Genomic DNA, 25,289 nt, shown 5'->3' with positions numbered 1-25,289 from the left:
CAATTGATGGAGGCACAGGCAGGCAAATAACCATCGAAAAATGCGATTAGACAACAACGGATACTGACATTAAATTCCTCATCAGTCTTATTTCCCTTTGTACAGCCTTAGGGCAGAGCTGAGCACATACTAGGCACTTAGTGTATAGGGATAGGTAAATAAATGCATGAGTAAGTATAATTTATAATTCAAGTATATGCATGAAATCACAGAAGTTAAAACGATTGATTCTTCACTCAGTATGAGAGTCTCTAGTTCCATCCATGTTGCTGCAAATAGCGTTATTTTGTTCTTTTCTATGGCTGAGGAGTAGTCCATTGTGTCTATATACCACACCTTCCTAATCCAGTCATCTGTCAGTGGACATTTAGGTTGTTTCCATGTCTTGGCTATTGTGAATAGTGCGGCAGTGAACGTGCAGGTGCATGTATCTTTTTTTAAGGAAAGTTTTGTCCGCATATGTGCCCAAGAGTGGGGTTGCTGGGTCATGTGGTAGTTCTATGTATAGTTTTCAAAGGTACCTCCATACTGTTCTCATACTGAGTGAAGGAAGTCAGAAAGACAAATACCGTATGATATCACTTATATCTGGACTCTAATATACAGCACAAATGAACCTTTGCACAGAAAAGAAAACCATGGACTTGCAGAACAGACGTGTGGTTGCCGAGGGGGAGGGGGAGGGAGTGGGAGGGATGGGGCACTTGGGGTTCATAGATGCAGACGATTGCCTCTGGAATGGATTAGCAATGAGATCCTGCTGTGTGGCACTGGGAACTATGTCTGGTCACTTATGATGGAGCAGGATAATGTGAGAAAGAAGAATGTACACATGTATGTGTAACTGGATCACCTTGCTGTACAGTAGAAAATTGACAGAACACTGTAAACCAGCTCTAATGGAAAAAAAATAAAAATCATTATATTAAAAAAATGGATTCTGATTGGAAGGATAAGAGAAGTAATTTGAGATGAACCTGGAGATAGAGGACAATTTCAAAATAAAGAAGTATGTTAGGGCATACCTGACAGACTTTTTAAAATGTGACCAAGGACCTGGACACTGGGCAGTGCCAGTTCTGCTTTTCCGGGAATCCTAAGAGAAGATGAGTCTGAGGAGAGGCTAAGGCCAGGCTGGAAAGGTTCTTAACAGTGTCTCAACAAGTTTGATTTGTTTTTTTACAGGTGGTAAGTGAGTTTAACTGAAGAATAAGCCCGTCATACGATGTCTCTCTCTCTCTCCTACAATATTTTATTTTGATCTTATAGCTCTAATCAGGTCGTTTTAAGCTTTATGAATGAACATATAAAGATGGATATCAGAACAAGACACTCAGTTTGAAAAGGAGCCTTTTGGCCTTGTGGTGATTATAATGAAAACTTGAGGGTTTTGTCTTTATTCGTGGATATTCAAGTTTTAAGAAACACTAATACATTCTTTATATTTTATTAAGCAAATAAGCTATATGTTGCCTTATTAATAAAAATAGAATATTTTTAACTTTTTAAATTAAAACTTGAAATATATTGTCCAAAACAATGAAAGAAAGATTGAGCAGTCTTTTTAAGTCTTCTTTAGCTTTAGTTCAGTTCACCCACATGTTTTGTGGCGGGGTGCTTTATTCCAGTAATACGCCCAACACTGTCTTATAGCCAGGGAGCTCAAGTGCTGCATCGGACTATATATGGAGAGTTTTTAAAAATTTTAATATGGGGAACACTGAGGGTTTTCTCCTTGTTGGTCACTGTGCAGCAGTTCAGCAAGACACGGCCACTCCCTCCACCAAGGACAAACCACTGCCTTTGGGAGGAGGAGAGGGCAGGGCAGAGGGTGTGTGCAAGAGGGAGGGGTGTTAGGACTCGTAATTACTTGAACTATTTCAAAACATGGTTAAAATTTTCTGTTTCAGGATGTTTTGTGTAAGTCCTCTTAAAAAAGCAGATTATGAATAGTTTTAGATCTTCTGCCCCTTTTTTGAAAGGGTTGTTTGTTTGGGGTATGGGGCCGCAGAAGGTGTGCATAGTTTTAAATATAGGAAGGACAATTACAACACAAGCAGCTGTGAGGATAGTCACTGGAGCAAAACTAGAGTCGTGTATACTTGTGCTCTTTATCAGCCTTGAGGCCCAAAGATAATGGAAGATCATGAGGATTAAATCGTATGAAGTGCACTGTTTAACCAGTACCTAGTGTTAGACAACAACCAGGAAGCTTGTTGGAAAAAATCTAACTTGGTTCCCTACATCCCTCCTGATAGGCCTGTGTACATCCCAAACGGATCAAAGGTTTGCAAGGAAAGAAAATGAAACCATTAAAAAGATGACGAGAAGCCCTGGAGAATTATTTTATAACCTTGTCAGGGAAGGAGGGGATACACAATTTAGAAGCCAGGAAAGAATTTGGTTACATAAAAATGCAAAATGTCTATGTAGTAAAAATTACCATCAGCAGAGTCAGAGGACAAATAACAACTCACATCATACTCTAACTTTTCTAATATAGTATTTCCTACAAGCCGATTTTTTAAAAATAGCTAACATAGGGAGTTCCTGATGGGGCACAGTGAGTAAAGAATCCGACTGCAGCAGCTCAGGTTGCGGCAGAGGTGTGGGTTCACTCCCTCAGCCTGGCGCTTTGGGTTAAAGGATCCAGCATTGCTGCAGCTGCCACGTAGATCGCAGCTGTGGCTCAGATTCAGTCCCTGGCTCAGGAACTTCCATGTGCCATGGGTGTGGCCATAAAATTAAAAAAAAAAATAGCTAACGTAGAGTGAGATTAGCTAGTTCACAAAGAAAATATAAGTGCCTCTTGGCGTTCCCATCGTGGCACAGTGGTTAACGAACCCAGCTAGTATCCATGAGGACACGGGTTTGAGCCCTGGCCATGCTCAGTGGGTTAAGGATCTGGCATTGCCGTGAGCTGTGGTGTAGGTCTCAGACATGGCTCATGGCTCAGATGTGGCGTAGGCCGGCAGCCATAGCTCTGATTGGACCCCTAGCCTGGGAACCTCCATATGCCGCAGGTGCGGCCCTAAAAAAATAAGAAAAAAAAAAACAAAACGAAAAAGAAAATATAAATGCCTCTTAATTTGATGAACAAATCCTTAACTTCATTTCTTTAAAAGAAATGGATGTTCAAAATTACAGTGTCAGACCATTTTCTATCTTTTGTTATTTAAAAAAAAAAAAAGTAATCCGTACTATGTTGACAAGGATGTAGGGGATAAGTACTCGTATTCATTCCTAGGAAGGGTTTTACTGGCACAACTGTTGCTGTGTTTTTCAAGCTTTTTTGACTGTGACCCAAAGCAAGTTGTTTTCACGTTACAACCCACTACACTCACACATAGAGAACTGAAACGAGTTTGGAAAAAGAAAACTTACCATTATGCCTGGGGTGTTCTGAGATTTTCTCTTTTCTTTTTCTTCCTTTTTGTTTTCTTTCTAATGTTGATTATAAGCCACTAAATATACTTCTCTGGGAGGGAAAAAAACTACGGTTTGGAAAACGGGGCTCCTTTGAACAATGTTGGCAACGTTTGGGGACCCTCCTGTCCTCTTGGCCCTGGCGTGTGCTCCAGCCATTGCTGCAGCATCCCGCTGCACCTGGGTGTGATCTGGGAGCACCTCTTACATTCTTATCACTTTCTGTCCTGAGGCGTCACTGCTACTCCACACAGGCTGCCTACAGCTATAAAAACCCGGGAGTGAAAGGGAATTCACATCTCAGGGGACAAACCTTAGTCAATGGGAGACGTGAACCAGTGGTTAAGTGGTGAAATGTTTCCCAATCTTTGGTGACTAATTCAAAGTGTGTTCCCGGTCGCTTGTCAGAGGGTCCCCAGCAAGGCTGATGCCCAGTTGCCCACAATAGCACATGCTGTGTCAGTGCTTTTCAGACTTGAATGTCTAAATGATCTTGGCTTATTGCAGATTCTAATTCAGTGAGTTTAGGGCTGGAGCCTGAGAGTTTGCATTTCTAACAAGCTCTCGATGGTAGAAAGCCGTGGGTCATACTTTGAGGAGGAAGGACCTGGGAAACTTAGCTTCCACCGGCTTTCCCGCCTTCCCTGTTTCTCGCTCCCAGTGCTTCAGATCATCTTGGGATCACTCGAGCACAAGCCTGTTTCTCAGGCTCGGTTTTTAGGCAAAACCCAGAATAAGACAAGTAGTGTTGACCCAGAAACTTTCTTTTTTCTGCTTACGGCCACACCTGCATCGTACAGAAGTTCCCAGGCTAGGTGTTGAATCGGAGCTGCAGCTGGCCTGCATCACGGCCGTGGCGACACCTAATCTGAGCTGCATCTGCAACCTGTGCCTCAGCTTGTGGCAACACAGGATCCTTTACCCACTGAGCGAGGCCAGAGATCAAACCCGCATCCTCACAGACATTCCATTGGGTTCTTAACCCACTGAGCCACACTCAGTCCTGTGGCTGCTTTCAGGGTCTTTCTTACCTCCTTTGTGGCTTCGTGGTCCCAGACCCAAGAGGTCAAAGACAGGCTGCAAGGCTGTTTGAGCCCTAGGCTCTGAAATTTGCACCCACCACTGTTTGTCAAGCAAGTGAAAAGGCCGGTCTATTCAAGGGGTGAGGAAATAGATGTCACCTGTTGATGACTGGAGCTGCAAAGAATTCGTGACCATGTTTTTCAGTTATTGATTGTAGTTTTTTATTGATTGTAGTAAATTTATTTATTTAATAAATGGTTATTTCCTAAGCCTTTTTTAAGAATTAGAAATCGAACATGAATAAAATACAGAAATTTATAAGTTGCCCTCTTCTCCTTGGAGCACATGCTATTTGTGAACTGTCATTCCATTTTTCATAGAGAGCAGTATTCATGAATGTTTTTTCCTATGGCGTAAAAACGAGTCCTTATTAAATAAATAAAATGTTAAAAGAAGAGCCTTACCTAATTAGAGAGGAAGAAAATAGTCACCTGGGATTATAACTAATTTTTAGCCTTTCTAAGTTGGTAATAAAGTGCATGTATTTTATAGTTAGAAAAGAATTAAGGCTGTGTCAGTATAACCATGCAGTTACTAATGATATCTATAAGCACAAAATTTAAGTCAGTAGTGAAAATCTCAGAGAAGTCAAGCCTTTTTTTCGTACTTATTATTATTTTGTCTTTCTGTCTTTGGGGCCACACCCGTGGCATATGGAGGTTCCCAGGCTAGGGGTCCAGTTGGAGCTGTAGCCACCAGCCTACGCCACAGCCCAGCCCCAGCCCCAGCCATGCCAGATCCAAGCCACGTCTGTGACCTACACCACAGCTCATGGCAACGCCGGATCCTTAACCCACTGAGCGAGGCCAGGGATCGAACCCACATCCTCATGGATACTAGTCAGGTTCTTTAACCACTGAGCCACGACAGGAACTCCTGTCCTAGCTATCTTTTAAAGGTGATTTGTTGCCAGCTCAGAGTTCATTCTTTTTGATAATTCTGAACAAATGAGTAAATATGTAAAGGTAATGACAAAAATACTAGCTACCTAGAATTTTGTTTTTTTTGTGGAAAGCATCACAAGAAAACAAAATACTTAATTTGTCTCAGAAAGTTACTTTTATGAAGACTAATCTAACTATTTTCCCCTAATATTTTTAAAATCATAAGAATGATGAGAATGCTGCTTTTCTTCTGATGGAGAGTGACAGGCTGATCATCAGTCTACCCAGAGTGAGATGGACAGAAGCAGCACTGACCATGGCGTCTCAGCTCCAAGAGGAATGTATTGCCTTTATTATAGAAAATTTCCCCAGGATCATTCACAGTGAAAATTTTGCTCTTTTCCTACAGGTACAATGTCTAAAATTATATCCTATGTTTAGACCCATCTTTGTGTTCTGATTGTAATTATGTAAGCGTTTTCAAATGCAGGTTGCCTTTGATTAAATTAGTATGACTTAAATTCCAAAGCAGATGGCATGTTTGCATAGGATTTAGAGCAGTGATGGACAGGATTTTTGGCTCATAAGATAATGAAGGGAGGAGGGGACAGGTTTGAGTGCCCTGGCAAGGCACATTGTAACTCTGGCCAACTCTAGCCCTCGAACAGCATAAGCCGTGTTTTAGAAACCGAAGCTATAAAGATAATGTTTTGGTCAGCAATACAATCATGGTGCATGTGACATTCTCTGTCTTACTGGAGACCCACTTTCTCTAAATTTAGTAATTGAATAAAGAACTTCTATTACTTATTTCTAGGCTCTGTTTTAGGACTGTTTTGCCTCTTAAGAATAGTACATGTGTGTATGAAATATTTTTAACAGAGGAAAGGAATAGAATGATGATAATACTTACAATACTTATAATAAATAGTGTGTTATTACTAACAGAGGCAATAAGATTTCTCATCGACTTCATACAGCCAGTTATGAGGGATGTTCTGCTGCTTTACCCAACTTTCACATTTCTTACACATTTACATAGATTCCTATTCAGTATCAATTTCTGTGTTTCGTAGTCCCAAGCAATGAGTAGCACAGCTGATCTGTTGGACAAAATTTTTAAAGCAATTGAAGAAAACATCACCACTGAGAAGAGCTGCTCTCTTCTTATGGCTCTGGACACACTGCTGAACTCTGACAGTGCAAAGGAAATGGTACTGAATGTAATAAAATTCATGAAAATGATATGGTATTTAAGATTTTTTTCAGCACGTGCATGTTTCAGATGTTGCGTACTTCATTAAAATGAAGTGTTTGATACGTGGGGGTTAGTTAGAGTGTCTACTTTCATGTATATTTGGAATTTTTCATAATTCAAAATTTTTAACATTTTATTTACCTCCAGGTGGGCTTACTGTGAAAGTTTAGAATTTGGATGTTTGGCTAATTCTCTAAACATAGTTTGATACTTAGCAATATGAATTGGTACAGCATAGCTTTAGTATTTCTCCCCAGTCACTCTATTAAATTTCCTAAATGTAAAACTTAAAGAATTTTTTAGATTTTAATCATCAGTGTCTTTTCACTTTTTAATTTTTTTCTGACTGCACCCATGGCATGTAGACGTTCCCAAGCCAAACCCACGCCGTAGCAGTGACCTGAGCTGCTGCAGTGACAACACCAGATCCTTAACCCTCTGTATCACAAAGGAACTCTGTGATTTTATGCTATATCCCTAATTCTTGTTTGTCTTTAGAAAAAAATCATTTAACATTGAATTGACTTGGAAAATGCAAAATTCAAATATTTATTATTTTTAAATGCAGTGAATCAATGGTAATTAATAAGATCATTGCAAATTATTTAATTGTCTCTGTTCAACAGGATGATAAAAAACTTTCATCGTAATTTTTATTACTGCAGAGAGTGACCTTGTAATGTCAAAATGAAAAGGCTGCGGAAGGTATTTACGTAAAGGCGGTTTAAAATAATGTTTCGTTAGAAGGACAAAGCTGACAGGATAGGGTTCATGTTCACTATAAAATTCTGTTGTTGAACAGTAAGCCTTCATAAATAACTTGTACCCGACGATCTTAAAAATCTAAGTGGTGACATCATTGATCTAGCTTAGGAGTAAGTAGATTGGGAAAGGAATAATGACTGGTTGCTATGACAATGTGGCTCTCACCAGCTGCTGATTTGTTGCTGGAACACAGGGTTTTACGTGCAAGATCCAGGCTCTGCGTGATAAGCTGTGGATCTTCCTGGTTCAGTCTTTCTATGCTGTTCGTCACACAGAAAGCTGGAAGCTGATGAGCACAGATGATCAACAGAAAATCCAAGCAGGTACGTTAGCCTGGAGGTTTTTTATTCTTATAACGGTGACAGGTATTTCGAGGGAATTCTAGTAAGTGGCAGGATTAATGTTTGTTTGCCTCTGTTCAGTAATAGCTTGCAAATTGAAACTATTGATAGTACGGTTAGGCAGTTTTAATAAATCATGCTTTTTTCTGTTCTTAGGGAAAAAAAACTCTTTTCCTTTGTATATAAATATACATGAGTCTACTTTATATTAGCAACAATGCCGTGGGCAAATTTGCTTAAAAGCATTCTACAAGAATTAGAGATTAGAAGTATAGGAAAATGTAACCCAGATAGAACAGACCACCAAACGTACTTTCTCTCCCTTTTTAAATATAGTTTTCTGTAAAGCTTTTCCGTCTTTTGTAGGGGATATCCTTTCTTGTGGTCTTGCCCAGATTAGATGGCTTTATTTCACAATCGATCGGTTCAGTGATATGATGTGTGCTATTGCGGAGTGTCCCTCAGGAGCCGCACACTGGTCTCTGACATTTACTAGGTACCATTTGAAATACGAGCTTTCAACAAAAGATGTATATTGCTCAAAATGTGTATTTGTTTCAAAAATATCAAAATATAACATTGAGGCTGTGGAACTAAAAATGGCTTCATGGCTATATTTGGGTTAAAGCAGGTACCTCAGGAAAAATATTGACAGATTCAGCAAGTATACTTTTAAAACCATTTTCAGTGAAGAGACTATATTTTATGAGGCAGGCATTTGTGAACAGTAAAACGTGGAAGCCATACGTAATAGACTATTTTCTCGCCAGTACATGGATATGTTAAATTTTTTAGTCAGAATATGATTTGTTCTGTCTTGTGTTAAGAGTCTAGCATGGTAGTGTAGCTAGATGTGATCTCAAGATGACTTTTCTAGGAAATTCCAGCAAAACAGTAATACAGCAAAACCCATGGAGCAGCAGAAGTCATGAGACGGTCTTTAGAAGTTGGCATTTTTTTCCTTGTTACTATTTCTGTATTGATTGTTAGATGACAGTTCATCTGTATTACAAAATCTATACAGTGTGAAAAAATAAGATCAGCATTCCATCAGTAGGTGTCCTTCAGCTCTCTTCTGATTGAGAGTAAACTTTGTTTTTCTCCATCTTTTTAGAGGATTTCAGAGTTAAGTTGAGCCCCAAACAGTGTTCTTTAACTCAATTCTTCAGAGTCCTAATTTAAAATACGTGTTAATACATACATACCTACACACACACACATCTAGAACAAGATGTTGTTGGTAATTCAACTAATTGTCATAAAGAACCTTTCAATCTATTATATCAGCGTAAAAACATTTTTAATCATAGATATGTTGAATTACAGGGAGTCCTGACTTATGCATAATTACTGCGCTGGGAAACCCCAGAGAAAGGAGTGACTCTGGGTCGTCTTTGTTGTAACATTCCTTATGTCCTAGTGTGAGTTACTGATCTTTGGGGGGAATCGCGTATTCATTTCTTCCTGTATATTTTTGTGCAAAGTCATTTGCTAACTACAAGCCAGTCCTTGTACTGCTATTTCTTGTATCCTGCTTTGTCTTCTAACACAGTTCCTACAGAACAGAGGAAGTAACAAGGTCCTGCAGATAATCTAATGTCTTTTTCATCAGCTGTTTTAATAAAAATAGAATAAATTTTGGAAATGACATATCTGTCTCTTCAGAATATATTTTAAAGCCGCATAACCTTCCAAGGGAAGAAATACATTTAGCTAAACTATATTTATAGCTCTCGTACCATTATTCCTATATATTTCCTGACATCATTTAAATTCGTATATGAAGAATATACACATGAGTTCCATAGTAATTCCCATATAAACCTAATCTATAGAATGAATTTTTCATGTAATTCTAAAAAAATGATAACAGATTAAAGGAACTGGTTTTATTTTCACCAATCCTTATTTTTTTCTCTTTATCCTTCCTCATGACATACATGCAAAATGAGATTTTTTAAACAGTTTTTTCTATACTTTTTAGGATAAATACTTTCTCATATTTAATAGTTTATAAAATATTATATTTGCCACAATCTGTAATTTTTTTGAAATCTGGAAAACTAGCTAAAAGAAAGTTCTCTCTAAAATTTCACAGCTTGAGAAAATTCTGGGCTTTTGTAAGTGTTTAAATCTTCTCGAGGAGACTAGATGTTTCTCATTATTAATCTTAATCATATAAAATCCATAGCGATAAGAAAATCAATTCAAAATGAGGTTCTTTAAAAAAAATTCTAAAATATAATAGGAAGTTATTTATGTGTACTAGGTTGGTTCCAGCTTTTTAAAAGTTATTTCCATCAAAATATCACCTTTTCCTGCTACTGTACTATTTTCCCTCTGCTTTTATGGTCATAATAATGCTTACTATAAAAATAAATTGCTTTTTTTTTCCTACAGCTGCATTTGACAAAGGTGATGATCGAAGACTTGGCAAAAAACCTGTATTCAGTAGCTCTCAGGTAAACTTTTACAATTTCACAGGCCCATAGGGAAAAAAAGATACCAAAGAATTCACATTTTATTATTTTATATTTCAGAATAATTTTTAAAAATCTGTTCTTTCATTGACTAAAGTTTGTTTCTGGGTGAAAATAATTTTGAGTCTTTTTTTTTTTAAATCAAGTGAACATTTTATAATTTTTTTTGTCTTTTTACGGCCACACCTGTGGCATACAGAAGTTCCCAGGCTAGGGATCAAATCAGAGCTGTAGCTGCCAGCCTACACCACACCCACAGCAACACCGGATTGAGCCACCTCTCGACGTGTGACCTCGACCTACGAGGCAGCTTGCAGCAGCGCTAGATCCTGAAGCCACTGCGCAAGGTCAGGGATTGAACTTGCATCCTCAGAGAAGCTATGGCAGGTTTTTCTTCTTCTTTTTTTCTTTCTTTCTTTTTTTTTTTTTTTTTTGTCTTTCTGTCTTTTCCAGGGCCGCACCTGCGGCACGTGGAGGTTCCCAGGCTAGGGGTCTAATCAGAGCTGTAGCCGCATCTGTGACCTACACCACAGCTCACGGCAACACCGGATCCTTAACCCACTAAGCGAGGCCAGGGATCGAACCCTCGTCCTCACAGATGCTGGTCAGGTTTATTAACCACTGAGCCACGACAGGAACTCCTATGCCAGGTTCTTAACAAGCTAAGCTACTACGGGAACACCTTTGTAAATTTTTAAATGATGTGTATTTTTGAAATCAGGCTGGCACGGGCAGTGAAATATTGTCTACCTTTTTAATTTCCTTGAAAACCTTTTTGGCAACTAGCATTTTGGAACTATTCCAGATCAGAAACTGTCTAGAATTCTGAATCTAATGGCATCTCGATGTTCTAATTAACCTACTTCTTACAAAAGAAGACTTTAATTGTCCCAGTTTTCTCCATACTAAGATTTTAATTCACATAATATACTTTTGGTGGGAAAAAGGCAAAGAATACCAGAAGTTCAGTTTTGTTCACTTTAAAAGTTACTTGGTGTCCTTATATGAAGTATCTAAAATAGTCAAACTCTTAAAACCAGAGTAGAATGGTAGCTGCCAAGCGCTGGGGAAACAAGAAGAGGGAATAATTGATCAGTGGGGGTTGGCGTTTCAGTTTTGCAGGATGATAAAGTTCTAGAAATGTGCTGCCCAACAAGGCACAGGTAGTTAACCTGACTGTACTGCCCACGTAAAAAAGGTTAAGATGGTAAATTTATGTCATTTGTTTTCACACACACACACACACACACACACACATTACTTGGTATATTCATTGTAATGTGAAATAATTTTTTGTCCCCTAAAGTGTTATTAAGGATGGTTATAGCATTCCAAGATAGATGGTCACTTAATAATATATTTGAAGTGCAAAATTATAATAACCTAGACATGCATTGCAATGCTGTGGAGACACGCACTCCGGACAGACTGGCGCGTTCCAGTCTGGACTGCGAAGGCGATATTGCCCTCGCAGGGTGGAACGGGGAATCTCTTCTTCCTTGTCAGCCAGTAGATGGGAACTCACAAGCCACAACCAAGCCACAACCAAGCGCTCTCACGGCTTGAGGCAGAGGTCAAGCTCCAGATGTCTTCAGTGAGAAACTGGGGGATGCTGGGGTTTTGTGCTAGGAAACTTCCTAGGACCATTGCCCCGAGCGAGTTCCCCGGTACCCCAGCTCCGTCATGTGTTTCACCTGAGAACACCTGGTGTCAGCTGCGTCTGAGAATTGTTGCCCGTGCCCCTCCGAGAGCTTCCTGATGCGCATGTGCACCTCAGATCGCGGAGAAACACCAAAGGACACTTTCGTATTTTGTTTTCCCCTGAATTTCCTCAAGTTTTGTAACCTTGGAAAACTACTAGACTCCCTTCTAACCCCTTCTAAGCATATTATATAGTTCCACAGGACATAGGCTAGTTCATGGCACCGCAGGACATGCGCTAGCTCATGGCACCTTAGAACTTGTTTCTCTGTGCGCTCCGTTGCCTCTTCTCCCATGTGCAGGTGTGTGCAGTGTGCATGTACTTTAAGGCCACCAGGACTTAGTCCGCCTGCCTGCCTTTCCCCTGTTCCACTAACTGCTGTCTACCAGGCTTTTCCTCCTTCCTGGCCTTACAGCAAAATGGAACAAAACCTCATGGCCCTTCCTTAGTTCCTGACTTCTGGGCTGTCCAGAGGTTCACACTGCTAACCACTGTGGGAAAGAAACAGGCCAGTACGCTTCCCTCCGCAAGGCAGTGGGGTACTAAAACAGGTGCCGGACAGAAAACCGGAAGACTTCAAGAGATCTTGACTTCCCATTTATTATCTGTGAGTCTGAGTTTGCTTACCTGTAAAATGGAGCCATCAAAACCAGCCAAGTTACTGTGCAAATTGAGTCATTGATGTACAGTTATCTGGTATATATGACATGCTCAGGAAGTGTGGAATGAATAAATGGTTCTTCCGAAAGAGATGAGAGCTTTGGGATGTGGGAAGTAAGTTAATGAAATAAGATAGAAAGGTTTAAGAAGCGTGCTGATGGCAACATACTTAAAATTACATCATGTTTGGGATTTGCCTCAAAATCAAATGGTGGCACTTACATATGAAGCAGAATCGGCCAGGAGTTGGTAGGTGTCAAGACTGGGTCACAGGTACATAGGGATACTCTCCTGTCTTCTTTTGATTATGTTTAAATTTTTCTATAATAAAAAGTTAAACAAAACAACAGCAACAACAAAAAGGAATCGTACTAGACTCAAAAGTGTGTAGAAGAGGAAGCTTTTGAGGGTTTTTCTTCATTTTTGTCGGTAGCATGTAGTTTACAAGAAACATACAAGTTGTACACAAGAAACGTGTAAACTTCGCAGATGTAAGTCATGGATTTGCCTCAAAATACATGCACATCGGATACCCACCATGTTAACACCGTGTTCAGGTGAACTTTCTAAAAGACTGTGGTTGCCCCACATACTAACTATATAGATCTCACCCCTTGCATAGGATTAGTTGTCTTTGGTTTGGTTTGGTTTTTGGCCGCCCTGTGGTATATGGGGTTCCTGGGCCAGGGGTCAGATCCGAGCCCAAGTTGCAACATACACCACAGCTGCCAAGGCCGGATCCTTAACCCACTGTGCCAGGCAGGGGATCGAACCTGCATCCCAGTGCTCCAGATATCTGCCAACCCCCTTGTGCCACAGCGGGAACTCCCGAGTTGTTTCGTTTTTGTTTCGGCCCTCCCCACAGCAGGCAGAAGTTCCCTGGCCAGAGATCTAACCTGAGCCACATCAGTGACAACACCGGATCCTTCACCACTAGGCAACCAGGAAGCTCCTAAGTAGGAGTTGTTTTGTTTTAGGGGTGGAAACAGGTCATCGGAGTCTCTCTGGCTTTAGATATTAAAAATAGAGAGCTACTATTTTTTTTTTTTTTGAGCTAAGATTTGATCAGGAAAATAAAAAAATGAGGACCAAGCCGATTTAAACTTTAGAATCCTGGAACATTGCAGTTAAAAGGACCAGCCTCCACCCTCTAGACATGCCTGATCTGAGGTCCAGAGGTGTTAATAATAACTTCTTAAATATCCTGTGTCAGAAGGCGAACTAGGACAAGAATCTGATGATTCCTTATTACTATACCTTGCTTTTTCCTAAATTTAAGTAGGTTATTTACTATTTATGTATGTGTGTGAATATATAGCACACATACTTACATATATGTTATTTTTATCTTAGACAAATTGTAATTGTAATTAGAAGCCTTCTATATTTAGAAATAGCCAGACCTGGAACTGTGTTTCAGTATAGGCTCAGGTTTAACAGCCAACATCACGTGTTTTGAGTACCCAGTGCACAGGGGTGCAGAGATGAACGCCGGCTCTGCCTCATACGCTCTGATCTCCCACAGCTTTTCAAAGGAGTGGTGGGGGGGGGGGAGCCTTTACATAAGGAAGGGCAATATATCTTACATTTTTATTGTATAATTCCCACCAATGAAATTTTGTTATTCCCTTCCATACGAGGTTGGTTCTAACCCAAATGATAAAATAGGTGCATTATCTTCAGTGACCTTCAATGTTTCCCCTTTTGCCTATTTCACATAACTTTTTTTCCTGTTTAAGGCTGCACCTGAAGCATATGGAAGTTCCCAGGCTATGTGTGGAATTGGAGTGGCAGGCCTGTGCCACAGCAACATGGGAGCTAAGCTGCATCTGCAGCCACGCTGGAGCTTAAGGTAGCGTCAGGTTCTTAACCCACTGATCAAGGCCAGGGATCAAACCTGTGTCTTCACAGACACCATGTCAGGTTCCTAACCTGCTGAACCACAACAGGAACTCCTATTTCACCTATTTTTAAGGACTGCTTTTCCTTTCTCCAGACAGCCAATACTGTATTACTATTTCCACCCCCCCCAAACCAAACTTTTCAGGGAGTTCCCTGGTGTCCTAGTGGGTTAAGGATCCAGTGTTGTCGCTGCTGTGGCTCAGGTTACTGCTATGGCATGGGTTTGATCCCCTGGCCCTTCCCTGGAACTTCCACATGGCATGGGCATAACAAAACAACAAAACAAAAATCAGACTTTGCAAATGGAATGTGTTGTTTCCCAGGAGCTCTCCCAACCCCAGGATTAAATCTTTAGTGCTGAAATTTCTGGCATTTGGGCTAGGATTGAAGGCAGAATTTTTGGTGAAAATCTTTATAATGCTCCTCAGAGCTGACCATATATAGGACTACCTGCTTAAAACAGTAAATCTTGAGCTCAAGTCCTAGTTCAGTCCCTTACTAGCATGTGACCTGGGGTAAATCACATGCCAACTTTAATCCCCAGTTTCTTGTAAGAAATGGAGAGAGCGGCAGGAGCTATCTCACAGAATTAGTGTGAGGATTGAGTGAGATGATGTTTGAAAAGCATTTTAACACAGAACCTGGGAGTGGGCCCTCAAAAAAATGTTGGATATGGCTGTCATTCTCCCAAGGCATCCTGATACCATTAGGTGTTAATCTCTACCGTAACTTCATAAGTTAAGGGGTATATGCCTCTTAAAGTAGAATTTCCTGAGAGTTCCCCAGTGGCTCGGCAGGTTTAAGGACCTGGCTTTGTCACTGCTGTGGCTTGGGTCACTGCTGTAGGGAAGGTTCAGTCCCTGGCCCAGAAACTTTTGCATACTGCAGGCAAAGCCAAAAAGTAGAATTTCCTGTTAATTTTTTATGTTGTATTTCAGACTTATTTAAGGCAATGTGATCAAAGACACATTAAAATGATCCAAGATAATTCAAGTTTTAAGAGATTCTAAATCATCATAGGAATTTTGCTGCTTTTTACCTCTTTGAAAAACTGGCTTTTGAAACAAAGTATTATGTGTCGAAGACTTTAGTCAAATTATAAAGTATTTATTTTTTCTTTGTAGCAAAGGAGAGAAGCTTCTGACTCTGGTGTTATAAAAACCAAATCTTGGAGAGGAAGTAACAAGAAAGAGTATTGGCGTTATCCCTCTACTAATCAAAAGATGAAATCTGATGCATTAGGAGCATCTGGACATTCATCAAGTACTAATAGAAATTATATAAATAAAACTTTGAAGCATGATGATTTGAAAGAAAAGGATGGTACAAAAACAGCATCCACAAGTACAAAAGAATTAAAAACTGCAGGAAAAAATGTTTCTGGAAAGCCCAAAGCTATCATAAAGCCCAAGACAGAAAACGGTGATAATGCAAAGTCAGCAAGCCTGTCCCTCAAACAAGTTGTGGAAAGGTCGGCAGCAGCCGATGGACAGAAGAATTCAGTAAATGGAAAAGGAGTGAGGCATCCAGAGGGGCAAGTCGCAGGAGCCAGACCCAAGGTACCTGCTGCGAACTCCCCTGTGCCAGCCAAAGCACAGCCTTGGAAGAAAGTGACAGGCAGAGATTCTCCATGCCCCGGGCTCGCAGGCCCCGCCAGCAGGTCTGCAAATTCAAGTGTGGAAGTGTTGCCTGGCGCTGACTGTCTGGATGAACCTAAAGAAAATGGGTCAATGCAGGAGAAGCCTTCTGGCCACAGGCTTTCCGTTTGTGACTCTCCAGCACAGACTGTGAAAAACAGCGTAGAAAGTATCAAAACTCCCGCTCGAGGTGGGTTTTAGCCTTCTAATTTTGTTTGTTTGTTTGTTTGCTGTGCCCACAACATGTGGAAGTTCCCGGACCAGGCATAGAACCTGCACCACAGTTATACCGAATCCTTAGCCCGCTGAGCCCCAGGGAACTCCAGCACTCTCATTTTTAACAGCTCTTGAGGAGCTTTTAATGAGCAGTTAAAGTTCCCAGAAAAAAAACAAACAAACAAACAAAAAAAAACCCCCTATATTTGGACTTTAAATAAAAGTAAATAAGTTTCAATAAGTAAAAAGTATTTACATGTATCCATGCAAACTGAGAGAAAGCACAGTTTTTCCCACATTAATGTCTGATTTTGTGTATAGGGTATGACCAGTGAATTTATACATAATTGTGACATAGTCAGTGTTCTAGCTCATGACTCACTTTCCTTAATTTACAGCAGTAAAACCTCGACCCGTTTCAAAAGTTACCAATGGAACTCCCAATAAAAAAAGTATTCATGAAAAAGAAACCGATATAAATAACAGGTAAGTCTTCATTCATGTGTTACCTGACCTTAGCTTTCTCTGGAAGTTAATTATATATAACTTGTGGCCAAGTATTGTTGAAAACATCTTTCCTTTGTTAGAAAATGTACGTACATAATGATATTTTAAACCCTTTCTTGTTGATTATGCAAAATGATGACTTATGCAGAGTGATAGAAGAATGATGCATACTCGTGGCCCTTGATTATACATGGCTTGCTTTGTATGAGTTGATCTACAATTTTATAAACTTAAATATTTACGACGTACGGTTTTTTTGTTTTCATAAAAGAGAATATATTTTTTTACTTCTGTGAGAAAAAAAAAAAAAAAAAAGCATGTTCCGTGATTGGGCCTTTTAAAAATTTATGTTCTGGAATCTCAATGTCATACTGAACCCAAGTAATTTGTCCTAGTGTGCTAAGGAAGGTCACCAGCAAAGGACACGGTGATCCAGTACCACAGGCCATTTTAAAGAAAAGAGGAAATGGCACGGGCCATGCCACAGCGCAGCCGAGGACAAAGAGCGCCGCAGCTAATCTTGTGAGGACTCCAGGTAGAGTTGTGATTGTGCCAGGCATCACTTCCCTGTCTAAACTGCGTAAGCAGAACTCAGATTTGGAACTTGAGCAGCACATAAGCAAACTAGAACCTGGTTTCACTCATCTGGCATATTCCCTTCCTACTACGGATGGAAGATTTTCTTCTTCCTTTCAGACAAGTATTTTGGTATTTGGGGGTGTGAGTTTAGCTTTTATTATCTTTTGTGAGAAAAATGGTTAAAGGAGGCACTAGGTCATCTGCATTTCTGGTCCTTTTATATTATGCCTGTGTTTCTTCGAAGCATCGGTGATAACGGTGAGAATCTCACCTGCAAAACCAGCACTAAAGAGCTTTTTAAAAAGTAATGGTACACGGAGTTCTCGTCGTGGCGTAGTGGTTAACGAATCCGACTAGAAACCATGAGGTTGCAGGTTCGATCCCTGGCCTTGCTCAGTGGGTTCAGGATCTGGCGTTGCTGTGAGCTGTGGTATAGGTTGCAAAAGCAGCTCAGATCCCGTGTTGCTGTGGCTCTGGCGTGGGCTGGTGGCTACAGCTCCGATTCGACCCCCTAGCCTGGGAGCCTCCATATGCAGAGGGAGCGGCCCTAGAAAAGGCAAAAAGCCAAAAAAAAAAAGTGATGGTACAGTCTGGAAAGCTGTACTACTGAGGGAGAATTTTCCATCCGCACTCTGGGCTGTGCCTGCTGTTTTTCCATCTAGTAAGAAAGAGCGGAATAATGATCAGATTGCAAAATCTGTTACTGTAACTGATTTTTTTTTCTGTCTTTTGTCTTTTTAGGGCCGTACCCATGGCATATGGAGGTTCCCAGTCTAGGGGTCGAATCGGAGCTGTAGCTTCTGGCCTATGCCACAGCTCATGGCAATGCCAGATCCTTAACCCACTGAGTGAGGCCAGGGATTGAACCCACAACCTCATGGTTCCTAGTCAGATTCGTTTCTGCTGCACCGCGACGGGAACTCCTACTGTAATTGATCTTAAAAATGAACTTGCATTATGCATTAAGCATTCCAATAGGTAAAAGCAGTTTGCAAAATCCTAAACATAATTTTGACGTAGATAATGAATTAATACTGAAAAGTAAATTTACAAATAAGCCAGAGAAAAATCATCCATCTTCTAATAAGAGCTGAAAAAATGAAACATTTAAAAAGATTTGGTAATTTTATTTGACAGATTTAAATGCTCAAAATATCATCTAGGGCTTCAACCATTAAAACAAATGAATTCCCAAAATTAATCTTCTTTCTTTCCACTTAGCAGTTTTAGTGTCAACTGCAGGTCTAAGTTGTTAACCCTAATGAGCTACAACAGTAACGATCTGGTTATGAGAAATAAATCAGTTTTGTTACTGTTGGAGGGGAAAAAAACAGCAGCAGTTTCAACATTTCTATTTTATGTTTAGCTTGATTCTCCTTTTCAGCTGTGTTCTATCCACCCCTGCCCCCCACCAACCCCCTTCTCCCCCCGGAACTTCAGAGGGAAGACTTTACTGCTCTTTTGATAAAAGAAAATCAGATTTTTCTACCCCCATGTATTTATGCAAATCCAATTCTGGCATAAGGATCAAAGTCTCTTTACTTGAAGAAGAGAAATCTTATTTTAATAATTTTTCTAAGATGCTGGAATGGTTTATTTGTATTTTTTATATTTGTAATGTAAAATATTTTTTATTTTATCATGTCACTAACTCCTAATTTGTAACTTCCATTTGATCCTATGTTACCATTTCATTGCTTTTATCTTTTTTATTTCATCTAAAGGGATTTAAAAACAAATACTGAAGTGTCACTCACAAACTGGAAGGTATATTATATTTTTGAACTTTCTTTTCTTAGGATCCCAGGGAGAGTCACCAACTTCAGTAAAATCTTCCGTCTCTTCAAGGCAGTCTGATGAAAATGTGAAAAAATTGGACCACGGTACCGCTACAGATAAACAAACACCTAAGAAAAAAATTATCAACAAGGACAAACAACTTTGCCTAAGGTTAATGCAAAAATAGTAGCAATGCCTAAAAACTTAAATCAAGCTAAGAAAGGTGAAACTTTGAATAATAAAGATTCAAAACAGAAAACGCTTCCTGGACAGGTTATTTTGAAGACTCAGTCTTCTCAAAGACCTTTAAAAAGTGAGCCATCTGTTGTCCAGAAAACTATGCTTCATGACGTATGTGATAATAGCAGCAAAGGCAGTGTTTCTGAACAGACGCCGCATAACCCTCTCACCAGCCTCGCCGCCGAAATCAGTGGTACAGGAGCAGTCCAGCCATCACGCATACTTGACCCACAAAAGCCACTAAACAATCAAGCAAAAGAGAAGTTGGTGTTAGAATGCCAAAACACTTCACATCTGGATGAATTAATAAAACATGAACTGGACTCAAGACAGATGTGTTCGGATAAAAGTGAAACGAATTTTTCTGGTCACACAAAACCAGATCATTGCAACGCAGCTAGAATACGTTGTCCTTCTGACGAGAGTGATAAGGTTGATCCAGAATTTTCTAGCACCGCTGCCCTAAGATCCATGGTTTCAAATCCACATGAAAACCCTTTGACCTCTACTCCAGATGGTGACTTGGACCCAACGCATGAAGAGCACGTCCATTCCGTCTCAGACAGGGAGAAGCAGGTAGGGAGAAGAGATGCGAACACAAAATTAAACCGTAAATGTGTGAATGATGTTTTCCCTTATGTGCCTGAAAAGACAAATGGCACCTTAAATTTTGGCCCCGATGACAGAAAACCTCAAGTTCAGGTCGAAGAGCAGACAGGCCCTGGTCAGGTGTCTGATGACTCTGCCGTGAATGAGGACAAACATGCTACGGGAGACTCAACTACTTCCTCCACGGGCTTCCTGGAACCAACGTCCGGGAAGAATTCTCCCAAAGATTCGGAAACAACAGACACCCCAGAAGCTCCATTCGTGAGTCACTGGCACTTAAGCACCCGTGTTCTCCATCAGAGAGAGAGCCCTGAATCCGACAGTGGCAGCGCTACCACATCGTCCGATGACATAAAGCCCAGGTCTGAGGACTATGACGCAGGAGGGTCTCAGGATGATGATGGGTCCAATGACAGGGGTATTTCTAAATGCGGCACCATGCTGTGCCACGATTTTCTGGGGAGAAGCAGCAGCGATACCAGTACTCCTGAAGAATTAAAAATATATGACAGTAACTTAAGAATTGAGGTGAAAATGAAAAAGCAAAGTGGCAGTGATCTCTTCCAGGTTAACTCGACAAGTGATGATGAGATTCCTAGGAAAAGGCCAGACCTTTGGTCTCGATCGTCAGGGGTCCACCCTAGGGAAAAGGAACACCTTCCTCGAGGCGGGGTTCCCTTCGCTCAGGAAGCGGATCCGGTGTCCTCCTCAGCAGATGAAACGGAAGACGAAAGGTCCGAAGCTGAAAATGTGGCAGAAAATTTCTCTACAGCTAATCCGGCTCTTCAGCAGTTTCAGGGGATAATTAATTTAGCTTTTGAAGATGCGACTGAAAACGAAAGTAATCAGTTTCGTGCAAGCAAAAATTTCAAAAGGTCCGTTTTGCTTTCAGTAGATGAGTGTGAAGAACTCGGATCCGACGAAGGGGAAGCCCACGCTCCCTTTCAGCCTCCCGTGGATTCGGCCTCCCCTTCCGATGTTTTCGATGGGGTTTCTCAGGAACCTCAGGGAAGGACCAGCTGCACCGGCTACTCGCAAGGACACGGAGGTAGTATTTTCGAAGGTAAGCAAGATAAAGGCACCAGTGTATTTAAAAGCAAAAGCACTCCCTTGGGTCTCAGTAGCACTGACTCTCTAAGGAAAGATGCACGGCGTGCTTCAGCCGCAGACGGAAAGAGCCCAGCAGAGGTCCTGCCGCAAGGAGGCAGCCAGCCTCCTCCCGAAGATCAGAGAGTGGGCAGCGGAAGCCGCGGGGGGGGGCGCCTTTCAGACACACGGCAGACTCTCAGATGGTGAAGTAAGGTGTCACGAAAGACCGTGTCACTTGGAACTTCATCGGCGAGAACCGGCCTCTGACATGCCAAAGAACAGTTGCGCGAAATCCGTGGGCTCCCGTCGGAGTCAAGTTCTGCCTCAGGAAGGTCAAGAGAGACAGAGCCATTCTGCAGTCCCCGAAAAAGCCAGTATTGCTTTATCTGCAGGTAATGTACAGAAATAGAAATGCTAAATCCATAAGAAAGTGAGCTTATGTTTTAAAGCTGTAGGTAGCCCTTCGTGGTATATTTTAGTCAGACAGAATAATTGCTTAAGCCACAGATTCAAATTTTCAACGAAAGCTGAAATTTCATAATAAACGAAATTAGCTAGTTACTCAACTGTTCGTTCAAACCTTAGTGAAAAGTTAATATCTAATAAAAACTTTGGTTGTTTATTAGTGCCAACGTACTAAGAGATTTACATGAAAGAATAAAAACTTAGTCTGCTCTTATTTAGTTATTTATGTCGAATTTAACATAGAAATTGACTATTAGAAATTTTATCATACGTTGGATGTGACTTGTGGACTCTGCTAATATATATCTAAGAGGGCTGTGCAATAACTATAGTAATATGTAATTAAAAGCACTGAACTATTTTAACTAGATTATTAAAATTTATATACATTTTACAGAGATTAAGACTTTCGGGATCACTATAGTTCTATTCTAAAATTTTCAAGTAAAAAGATAAATTTCCTAAAAGAGATTATATTTAGAAGCAATGATAACATATGAAAAAAGCCCAGGCTTCTTTCATATGTATGGATGGTTTCCTGTCTAATTGTTGTGTGTGTTTGTCTCCCTTATTACAGTAATTCGAACTATGACCCACATTTAACATATGCAATAGTGGCTGACTGAGTAGCTATTGTATATCAGAACTAAGAAAAATACTGATCCATAGTCCCTGTTCAACAAAATCACGAGAAGAGGGAGCTCTTTAAATTTGTACTTTTTTGTCTTTGCTTTTGCATCCTCCTTTGCATGTGCAATATACAAATAAGCCTTTAGATAAAAATGTATTTATTCCCCTTTTGAAACTGTCTTACCTTTAAAAATCACCATCAGATAACCCTGCCTGGTTTCTCTTTAAGTTTTTATTGTAGTGAATTAGATATATGTGCACGTTCTGTTTCTGTTTAAATAATTTCTGTTTTCTGTATCACAAGTTTTCAAATTAAATTATGTAGAATTACTGTTAGTTGCCTATGTTGATTTTGCTGCTAAACATTACTTTTGAGGTTTTTTTTTTTTTAAGACATAGAAAAGGAAATACCTTCAAATATCTTGTCAATTTGTATAAATGTTATTTTTCCCATTCTGTTTTTTTTTTTTTTTTTGACTATAACTGTTATATTGTGTTAATATTGTTCTGCAAAACTCTGAGGGGGTACCAACATGTGCAATTTTTACATTGTGTAGTATTATGAATTATTTCAGGAGACATAGATGATTATGACACAGTGGCACAAACCCACATGTATGACCACCGGCCTTCAAAAACCCTTTCTCCAATATATGAGATGGATGTAACAGAAGCCTTTGAGCAGAAAATGGAATCAGAAACACACGTTACAGACGTGGATTCTGAAGATGAGCAACACTTTGCAAAACAAGATTGGACACTCTTAAAGCAGCTGCTCTCTGAACAGGATTCAGACTTAAATATTACAAGTTCTGTTCCTGAAGACTTAAATTTAGCACAGTATCTCATCAATCAGACACTGCTTTTAGCACGAGACAGCTCAAAACCTCAGGGTAAAGCACATGTTGACACTTTGAACAAATGGAGCGAAGTAACATCTCCATTCGATGATTCCTCCGCAAGCATCACCATGGCTAGTTTTTCCTCTGAAGATTGTTCACCCCAAGGGGAATGGACAATTCTGGAACTGGAAACTCAGCATTAAGAGTATTAACATTTTGGAAAATTAAATTATGCCACTCCTTTATTTTTTGATGCTTATATTATATTCAAATGATAATTGCATTAGCCAGAGATAGTCTATCCTTACTATGAAGAGATTCTTTACAATTTACGGAAGTAAACATAGGTTGCTTATTAATGTGATATCACATGTAGGAAAAAAAAAGGTGTTCTTCTAAAAGTTTTGAGCATGTTTTCTCTAATTAGAGAAATTAGAAGACCTGTAAGGAAACCCTTGCTTCAGTTTTTCTTTTCCTAACTAATCATTCATTTACTTGTTTATCATCCAAGAATTTCAAACGTGAATGCACCAGTAGAACAGTCCCTTTGCTTTTCGCTCTGCATATGGTAAAATAGCAATTCAACAATAAAAACCCTTATTGTGCTTGTGTCCATTTATGTAGAGTTAATCTATGAGTAACATCCAAACTCAGGTTGGTACGGTTGAGGCTGATAGCTTAATATTAGAAAAAAGCCTTCCCTTTCCCAACAAAGTCAGATCCAGGAAATTGTCAAGTAAATGCATCTCAGATTTCATTGACAGTTTTACTAAAACAGGAAAAGCGGAATCTCCTGTTAACTCTTTTTCGGATATATCCAGAGAGGCTCCTGCCCCGGTTCAAAAAAAGGAGGAGAACTGTCCGCCTGCGTTATCCGTCTGGTTTTCTGTCATAGTTAGGTGGTCACTCTCCATTTTCCACCCCATGTTAGAGATGTTTTGGGACTGCACCTGCAGTAAGCCTACACGAAATATTAACTTGAAAATGAGTACATGAGGCAGGTGAATTTTTGAGTTAAATTGTGTGTGGGGGTGCATTTTCCATTTGTTTGTGTGCTCTCGTTCTTTATTTCCTTGATCAGATTGTCTTTCAGTCTGAAATTTTGTTAGAAAGGCAAAGAGAAGCATCTTTTATACAAAATCCTATGGGGGAGTAAACACATAGATGCCTCCTTGATTTTGGTGGATGTTGCCGTTAGGATGATGGCATTTAGTACAACTGGCATTTCTCAAAGCTTTGTAACTAACCCATAATTTCTCTAAGATACATCAGAGGAGGTAAGGAAACCTTTTGGTTTAGAGTTCCTTTTCTACATTAATAAAGATTTCAGTAAATGACCACCAACAGTGAGAATCTGTAACTATATTGAATATCAACTCATATTAATGTATAGTCATTTGTTATTCTTATATAACAACATGGTTATGTTAACATTAACTACTAACCTTTTATGCCATAAATTTGCTGTGCTTTTCTTTGTTTGTTGTTTTTGTTTTTGTTTTTGTTTTTTGGCTGCACTCATAGAATGAGCAAGTTCCTGGGCCAGGGATTGAACACATGCCACAGCAGTGACCAGAGCCCCCGCAGTGACAATGCTGGATCCTTAACCTGCTGTGCCGTGAGACACTTCCAAGGCCATGTTTTCTTGTCATGCCCTTTTTGAAGAATACATCCACCCGTCTGTTTCCTGTGGGACTTTGGGTTAGTTCTTCATTCAACAAACGTATTGAAAATAATTGCCAACATTTATTCAGCACTTATTAAATGTCAGACACTGTGCCAAGTGCTTTAAATATGCATTAACACATTTAATTCTCACAACAGTTCTATATGTCATCTTATCTTTATTTTACATATGAGGGAACTGATGGAGCATTCTTACCCTGGATGAGCTACCCTAGAAGAATCTAAAAGAAATAGCGCCCTGTACTGTTGTTTGGTAAGATAATTGTATTTGGCTGGAGTTGTAAAAGCTTAGAGGGCAAAGCTATGAACAGATCATCAGGAGGAGAAGGTTAGAGAAAGCTTCTTAGGACAAGTAATAGTCACTGACTGCTTCAGACTTTTTATAAACGAGGGGCTTAGTGGCTGCAATCTAGTTGGACGTGTAGGCCAGGGAATTTGACTTGAAGCTGCACTTGTATAGAAAATACTTTGATTTTTCTTCTTTTTTTTTTGGCTGCACCTGAGGCATG

General features: G+C 40.0%; 1 protein-coding gene across 1 annotated transcript in view; it reads left to right on the top strand.

Moving 5' to 3' along the window:
* Nucleotides 1-24,568, top strand: part of BTBD8 (BTB domain containing 8) — a 91,165-nt gene extending 66,597 nt beyond the window's left edge. The window contains 11 exon segments of the mRNA XM_047785317.1: nt 5,620-5,802; nt 6,470-6,607; nt 7,610-7,739; nt 10,158-10,219; nt 15,626-16,328; nt 16,753-16,840; nt 17,257-17,396; nt 19,240-19,362; nt 19,365-21,334; nt 21,336-21,549; nt 22,828-24,568. Coding sequence (XP_047641273.1) covers nt 5,620-5,802; nt 6,470-6,607; nt 7,610-7,739; nt 10,158-10,219; nt 15,626-16,328; nt 16,753-16,840; nt 17,257-17,396; nt 19,240-19,362; nt 19,365-21,334; nt 21,336-21,549; nt 22,828-23,297 — 4,221 coding nt within the window. The 3' untranslated portion in view covers nt 23,298-24,568.
* The last annotated feature ends 721 nt before the right edge of the window (nt 24,569-25,289 follow it).

The sequence above is a fragment of the Phacochoerus africanus genome, chromosome 6 (genome assembly GCF_016906955.1).
Source record: "Phacochoerus africanus isolate WHEZ1 chromosome 6, ROS_Pafr_v1, whole genome shotgun sequence".
NCBI classification, from domain to species: Eukaryota; Metazoa; Chordata; class Mammalia; order Artiodactyla; family Suidae; genus Phacochoerus; species Phacochoerus africanus.
Note: the sequence above shows the minus strand (reverse complement) of the source record. Positions and strands in the feature narration are given on the sequence as shown.